This window comes from Leucoraja erinacea, chromosome 28 (genome assembly GCF_028641065.1).
Source record: "Leucoraja erinacea ecotype New England chromosome 28, Leri_hhj_1, whole genome shotgun sequence".
NCBI lineage: Eukaryota > Metazoa > Chordata > Chondrichthyes > Rajiformes > Rajidae > Leucoraja > Leucoraja erinaceus.
Window position 1 is genome coordinate 30,559,489 of NC_073404.1, and position 8,289 is coordinate 30,567,777.

Sequence of the window (8,289 nt, forward strand, 5' to 3'; positions counted from 1 at the left end):
CGGTTTCCTCCCACTACAGGTTTGTAGGTTAATTGGCTTCGGTAAAATTATTAATTGTTCCTAGTCTGTAGGATAGTGTTGGTGTACGGGGTGATCGCTGGTCAGCATGGACTTGGTGGGCCGAAGGGTCTGTTTCTGTGCTGTACCTCTAAAGTTTAAAGTTTCAACCCAAGAACCTGATTTTAAACTGACTTTTAGATAAAGTCTGAGGGTCACCAAAAAGAACCTGATTTTATGTCAATGAGATCCTAATGTGACGTCATAGTTGTAACTGCCACTGCAGTGATTCTCAAACTGGATTTTGTAAAGTTAAAAATGTGAATAACTTGTAAAATATAACATCAATCTGAACGAAACATGATAAAAACACACCACAAGACAACTGTGAGCAAAGGGCTTGTCCCACTTGGCCGTCATTTGCGCGCCATTTCCGCGACCGATAGTCGTCGCATTGTGACGCACGGGTAGTGTGTGCATAGCGCGGGACGGGCGCATGGAGAGGCGTGGAGGAGTATGGAGTTGCGCGCGGTATCGTGCGGTGCTCCAGGATTTCGTGCTGCACAAAATCTTCGTGCGCCACCAGCGTGGCGTATCGCTTACGCACGCGGACGTCCTGACCTCATGCGTGTAGTGCATGGTGACGCATTATTACGTCACCGCGCGCCGCCGCTACGCGGTCGGCCACAATGAGAAAATAATTACGCCGTAAGCATCAATGGTTTCCATACTTAAGGAAATTTCATAAGTTAACATCCAGGTAAGGATTGCAGATTTTATATCCTAAAAGAACACTAGTAACCAAATTCGTTTTTTTTAAATATCCACTAACACCATTTAAAAAAAAATTTGCAAACTAATTCTTAAGCTGGGTTCAAACCCTCAAACTGTTATAATGGAATACAATTTTGTGTTTGTTGGGAGTATTTCAGAAAGTTTAAAAGTAAATTAATTTCTCCAGCAAACAATAATTTTATCAATGTTTCATTTAATAAATGATGTCAATACGCTGACTAATTCCATTTGCAGAGCAGATAAAATATTTGAAGGCATATGATGACGTGCGCGACCGTCGTGCGTCAGTCACTATCGGCCTGTCGCGTAAATGACGGCCAAGTGGGACAGGTCCTTAAGGTGGTCCAAATGTTTTCGCGCTATCTTGTACCATTTTGGCGTAATTCAGGGCATGAATCACAGATAGACAGACAGCCAGACTCACTAACAAACAAGAGTGATATATAGATAGGCCAAATGCAGACAGAGCGGGACTGGTTGGTCGGCATGGGCCCAAGGGCCTGTTTCCACACTGCATTACTCTATAACCTAAAAAGTAAAAATATACAAATGGTTGGCTCAGCGGTAGAGTTACTGCATCACAGCGCCAGAAACCAGCGTTCGATCCTGACAACGGGTGCTGTCTGTACGGAGTTTGCACGGTCTACCTGTGATCGCGTGGAATTCCTCCGGTTGATCCAGTTTCCTCCAACATCCCAAAGATATGCGGGTCTGTAGGTTAATTGGCCCTCTGTAAATTGCCCCCAGTGTGTCGGGAGTGGATAAGAAAAGGGGATAACGTAGAACTAGTGTGAATGAGTGATCGATGGTCAGCGTGCACCCGGTGGGCCGAAGGGCCTGTTTCCATGTTGTATCTTTCGATTCAAGTTCAATTCTTATCATTTCATAATTGAGATCAAGGATCAGGTAGATCAAATCATAATAGCCAACAGGCTAGGACATTATTCCTTGGTGTAACAGAGGTGTATAAAATCATGAGGTGAATAGATAGGGTGGATGCACAGAGTCTTTTAAACAGGGTAGGGGAATCATGAACCTATGCATTAAGACATAGGTGAAAGGTGAGAGGAGAAAGATTTATTAGAAAGTAGACTTTACTTTAGACTTTAAGACACAGTGCGGAAACGCGACCATCGGCCCACTGAGTCCGCACCGACCGCCAACCCTGTATACTAGTACTATTGAATACACACTAATCTACATTTATACCAAGCCAATCAACCTACAAATTGTATGTCTTTGGAGTGTGGGAGGAAACCGGAGCACCTGGTGAAAACCCACGCAGGTTACGGGAAGAACGTACAAACACCGTACAGACAGTACTCGGAGTCAGGAACGAACGAGTCTGGTACTGTGAGGCAGCAACTTTACCGCTGCACCACCGTGCCGCCCATTGGAGGAAAGGCTAGCTCGCTCCGTGATGTTAAAGTCAGCGCTGCACCCGCGGCTAGAAGCTCCGCAAACCACAGCTCCACAATGTTAAAATCAGCAGGCCCAATACACCGGAACTCCAACACTGGCGATCCCCGGCAAGGTATTGCCCCATCTTGCGATGGCAACTCAGCGCTGCGCCTGCTGCTGTAGCTCTGGGCTGATCTCCGGTACGAAAGACCGTGCCAATCCAGTTGGCAGGCCGCGAGGGAGGGGCGAAGATGCGACACAGAGAAATGGCGCATCTCCGTCCAGGTAAGTGACTGAGAAACGGTTTCCCCCTATTCCCCCCCCTACCACTGCCCACATAAGACATACTAAGAAACATTAAAACATACATTTAGACACACTAGAAACACCAAAAAGGGTGAAAAATCTATGAGCTGCTGGCGTGGCAGCCACTGCGGTGGCACCACCCGATGCTTTCCTGCCACACTCAAAAGACAAGCAGGTTGGTGCAAACTCGGTGGGCCGCAGGACATGTTTCCACGCTGTATCTCTAAAGTCTAATGATTGGGAAATGGTGAAGGATTGGGAGATAAAAGATTGGGAGATGGTGAAGATGGTCAAGACTGACAAGGATCAGATTGCTTACCGCCTCCGTTCTGATAGCAGATGTAGGGGAATCTCCACACATTGCCGAGGTCAACCACGTAGCCAATGACCGATAGCAAGAAGTCTACTTTATTGCTCCAATTCTCTCGACCTGAAGGGACGATTTTGTCCACATCTGAGTGCAGGGTTGGAGCCACGTCCCCTCCCTCGCCCTCACCGATGGGTCCAACGAAGGAGGCCTGGCGTTTCTTGCCCTTCTTCAGAAATTTCGACAGTTTCTTGCGATCCTTCCTCAGGATCTTTTTGGCGGTCCTGGGACTCTGGATCAGAACCCCGTTCTCCTTGTAATCCTCTGCTTCCTTGGTGGGCTCTGCCGTTGGCTTCTCCGTGTTGAGGGGATAGACCTCGTTGTTCAAGGGATGTATCTCCATTCCACTGGTCTAGGGAACCTCTCTGATGTCCATTGGAGTCAAGACCAACTGTGCGGCCCCTCGAAAGAAACCTCTCGATGGAAGATCCACTGACTGTTCTTCACAAGTCTTACACTCCCCGCTCAATCCTGCAGATTTCACAGACACAAAAAGATCAACATAAATTAACACACAAGATACTACAGAGGCTGGAATCTTAATCAAAACCCAAAGTTCTGGAGGAACACAGCTCAAATTTGGTAACTCAAGTTTCACTGTACCTTAATTGGTACATGTAACAATTGACCTTGAAACCTCAAAGAGTAATAAGTGTATTACTAAGCGATTAGTACAGTTGCCAGAGGTTATGGGGAGAAGACAGGAAAATGGGGTTAGGAAGGAGAGACAGATCAGCCATGAATAAATGGCGGAATAGACCCGATGGGCCGGATGGCCTAATTTTATCCCTAATCCTTATGACCTTATGACATCGAAGTACAGGTGAAATGTTCTTCACAGAATGCAGGCAGGTGGGACTAGTGTAGAATGGACAAGTTGGCAGATGTGGACAAGTTGGTCCAAAGGTCCTGTTTGCATGCTTTATCACTCAATGACTGATCTTTTGGAGCAGGGGTCTCCAAATTATGGCCTGCGGGCCACATCCGGCCCACAGCAAGCTAATAACACATTCCGTGCGCTGGGCTATTTAGCGGGTTCTGTGGTCGCAGCTTTAGAGATACAGCTCGAAAACAGGCCCTTCAGCCCATCGAAGCAATGCCTGCACGCATTGGCACTATCCTACACACACTCGGGACAAATTCAATTAACCTGCAAACGTGAAGTGTAGGAGAAAACCAGAGCACCTGGAGAAAACCCACGCAGGTACAAACTCCATACAGACAACACCCGTAGTCAGGATGGAACCCGGGTCTCTGGCGCTGTAAGGGAGGTACTATACCGCTGCACCACCATGACACCTTTCTAGGGTTTAAGAACTTTTCTTTCCCATCTCTAGTACTTATACGAGACATTTTCTATATTTGAAATAAAATTTGGAGAGTACATTTCACACCTTATATTTTACATTATACCAAGGCAATTAACCTATAAACCTCGACATCTTTGGAGTGTGGGAAGAAACCAAAGATATTGGAGAAAATCCACGCAGGTCACAGGGATGGCGTACAAACTCCGTACAGATAGCACCCGTAGTCAGGATGGAACCTGGTTCTCTGGCTCTGTGAGGCAGCAACTCTACCGTTGCACCACCATCACATCCTTCTAGGGTTTAAGAACATTTCTTTCCCATCTCTAATATTATATGAGACATTTTCTATATTTGAAATAAAATTTATAGAGTACATTTCACACCTTTGGTTAATTGTGTGTGAAAACTGCAACTGGTTATTACAAGTACTGTACTTATAAAATAAAACTTGTTGCACCACGCTATTTATTTTCTGAGTCCTCACCTGACATTATCCTCAAAATCTTTCGAAACTGAGAACCTCACTGAAGGTTGGAATCATCATTCAGGTATTTCATTAAACACTACATTAGGTGAACAAGTCTCTGGTGTGTACCTTCACTAACTGCTGGGAGGAATGGATATTTCAAGCTTTTTGTTGCCCAGACCATCACATAAACCACCTTTCCTTCCATCGACTCCATCTACACCTCACGCTGCCTTGGCAAGGCCAGCAGCATAATCAAGGACCAGTCTCACCTCAGTCACTCTCTCTCTTCCCTTCTCCCATCGGGCAAGATGTAAAAGTGTGAACGCACACCTCCAGATTCAGGGACAGTTTCTTCCCAGCTGTTTTCAGGCAACTGAACCATCCTACCATTACCAGAGAGCAATGCTGAACTACTATTTACCTGTCTATAGGGGGGTTGCATGTAAGATCATCAGGTCAAATGGCGTGACGCGCGGAGCAGCTCAATCTATGTGGAGGACATGGCGGCCTCGGTATACGCTGTTAACACACGAAACGCGTACATTCTTTCCTGTTAAAAACCGCCAAAATGATAATTTTTTGCGCTGTAAATAATTGTGGGTGCTGTCATTGAAAGCGGGAAGGTATCATTTTTAAACTGGTGTTATCTCATGGTGTAGCATCTTTTACTAACCGCCATCTCGATAAGCCTTCGCTAAATAAAGCAAACTTTATATAAACTCTTCTCCACCCACCCAGTCACTGACCTCGCTGCACTGATACCACGACCTCTTCCTCCCCCCCCCACCCACCCCCGGCCGCGGGGTTTAGCAGCCCGGGGTCCGCGAGTGTGCAACCAGTCCGGATGCTGGGCCAAAAGGGCCATAGTGTCGGTTTGTAAGTTGGCAGCCATAGTAAATGCTTACCTGCAGTTCATCCCGTGTACTCACGGGTCGTGACCTCGACTGCGGCAACCTCCTTATATGTTTTCATATTCTGTTGTACTGCAGCAAGTAAGAATGTCATTATTCGATCTGGGACATATGACAATAAAATACTATTGACTACCTCTTTGGTAACCTTCAGACCCTCATTTGCTGGCTTAACCTTGGACTGAACGTTATTCCTTTATCATGTATTTGTACATTTGTTAGATAGAGCTCTATGAGCTAGTGGAGTCAAGGGATAGGGGGAGAAGGCAGGCACGGGTTATTGATAGGGGACGATCAGCCATGATCACAATGAATGGCGGTGCTGGCTCGAAGGGCCGAATGGCCTCCTCCTGCACCTATTTTCTGGTTACACTGTAAATGGTGTATTGTCTTACCGCTGACTGGTCAGCACGCAACAAAAGCTTTTCAAAGTACCTCGGTACACGCGTCGATAAACTAAACTCAAACTGAATTTAAACTGAACATTGAGGCCGCCGCCGTCACCGGCCGGCCCAGACCCGCGACGTCATCACCGCCATGAGGAGCAGCACCAACAACTCGCCGCCTTCCCCGCCCAAACCCGGACCCGGACCCGGACCCAGACCACCACCCGAAGCTGCGGCCGCCGCTGCCGTCGTCGTCGTCGTCCCCTTCACCGCCTCCCCGGGCCCACAACCACAACCACAACCACGCCCGCCGCCGTCGCCGTCGCTCACCCCCCACTCGCGCCCTCTCGCGTCGTCCACTCGCGCCCTCTCCCGCCGTCCGCTCGCGCCCTCTCGCGCCGTCCACTCGCCCGCCGTCCGCTCGCGCCCTCGCCCGCCGTCCGCTCGCGCCCTCTCCCGTCGTCCGCTCGCGCCCTCTCCCGTCGTCCACTCGCGCCCTCTCCCGCCGTCCGCTCGCGCCCTCTCGCGCCGTCCGCTCGCTCGCGCGCCGTCCACTCACAGCGCCACAGACCCGGGTTCGATCCTGACTGCGAGCGCAGTCTGTACGGAGTTTGTGCGTTTTCTCCGCGATCATCTGTTCCTCCCACACTCCAAAGACGTGCCGGTTTGTAAGTTAATTGGCTTGGTGTGTGTGTGTGTGTGTAAAATTGTCCGTAGGATAATGTTAATGTGCTGGTTGGTGCGTACTTGCGCCGAAGGGCCTGTTTCCGCGCTGAACCTCTAAACTAAACTAAACTAAATTAAAGTAGATGGGCATGGATTATTATTAATGTTGCACTCTGAGAAAACCATAGTGTTTTCATCTCTTAACCATCAGTGATCTCTCATAATATATGGACTATGTTTTAATATAACTAGATAACTAATCTGACAGTTTCTGTACAATATTTGCCTATTTATCTCTTGCAACTAAATAAGATCAAGATTATTATCCCTGTTTAAAGACCTTCTGAGAGAAAGTAAATTATTCTATTTACATCAATTTCCTGAGTTAGTAGTAACCATGCTGTCAAATTAGAAGCAGTATAGAAATCAGTTCATCACAAACCGGCCAATATACAAGATACAAGATACATTTAATTGTCATTTGGACCCCTTGAGGTCCAAACGAAATGCCGTTTCTGCAGCCATACATTACAGACACATGATAGACCCAAGACACAACATAATTTACATAAACATCCATCACATTGCTGTGATGGAAGGCCAAATAAACTTATCTCTCCACTGCACTCTCCCCCCCCCCCCCCCCCCCCCCCCCCCCCCCCCCCCCCCCCCCCCCCCCCCCCCCCCCCCCCCCCCCCCCCCCCCCCCAGATGTCAGAGTCAAAGTCAAAGCCCCCGGCTGGCGATGGCGATTGTCCCGCGGCCATTAAAGCCACGCCGGGTGGTGCGAGGTCGCACACCGGGTCTTGATGTTAGAGCCCCCGGCGTGCGCTCGCAGAGTCCCGCGGCCATTCCAAGCCGCGCGGGGCGGTGATGTCAGGCCCCGCTCCAGGAGCTCTTCAACCCCGCAACTCGGGCGGGGGAAGTCGCCGTTGCGAGAGCCCTGAAAAGCGGTCTCCCTCCAGGGACCCGCGGGCTCCCAGTGCCGCCGTCCACCAGACCTGCAGTTGAAGCCTCTGACTCTCCGGTCGGGCCGCAGCAGCAGCAGCAGCAGCGCTCCTCCACCGCTCCACCCGCTCCGGACTCGGCCAGCCCCGCGACAGCGACGGTGAGTCATCGGCACCAGAGTCCCCGGTCTCTTCCTGTTGGAGGCCGCTCCTCGTTGCAGCCCCAACGATAACGGAAACCCGACGAGAAAAGGTCGGGTCTCCCGTGCAGGGAGAGATTTAAAAGTTATTCCCACCCCCACCCCCCCACACACACACCCCAAAAAACAAAAACAAAAACTACATTAAAACATAGACAGAAAATAATAAAACGCGGACAGACTGCAGAGGCCGCTGCTGACCAGAGTCGCGCCGCCCACCGGAAAAAATATGTATTCCAATATCCATTAATTTTAGTCATACAAAAGAAAGTGGCATCTCATGTATATAGAGTGACAAAGAGGCCTTTCGGTAAATTGTAGCAATGCTGAGATTTAAAAAATCAAGTCTGCAATTTATCCCATCAGATGAAGCATAAAAAGAAGTTTAATTTGACACCTAATTCACTTTCATATCTTCAGTATTAAAAATGTTATGGCCATTTTCATACTCAGAAATTAGCACCTTGCTTTTCCATTGACTTAACTCAAAAGCTGTGATCAAGGACAGTCAAAAGCCCATAACTCTCTTAAAAAT

General features: G+C 48.6%; 1 protein-coding gene across 4 annotated transcripts in view; it reads right to left on the reverse strand.

Annotated features, from left to right (window-relative positions):
* The window catches only part of LOC129710868 (sodium-dependent serotonin transporter-like), a 63,713-nt gene extending 57,564 nt beyond the window's left edge, over positions 1-6,149 (reverse strand). For 2 of the 4 annotated variants that reach the window (XR_008725741.1, XM_055658155.1), the window contains exons 1-2: positions 5,551-5,902; positions 2,819-3,337 (exon numbers count right to left, since the gene is read on the reverse strand). Coding sequence is in view for 3 of the 4 variants with exons in the window: in XM_055658155.1 (XP_055514130.1) it covers positions 2,819-3,209 (391 nt within the window). In the remaining variant the exon portion in view is untranslated. Of the gene's footprint in view, positions 1-2,818; positions 3,338-5,550; positions 5,905-5,951 lie in introns of those variants that run through there. The other 2 variants (XM_055658156.1, XM_055658157.1) reach the window with 2 other exon arrangements.
* Positions 6,150-8,289: the final 2,140 nt, after the last annotated feature.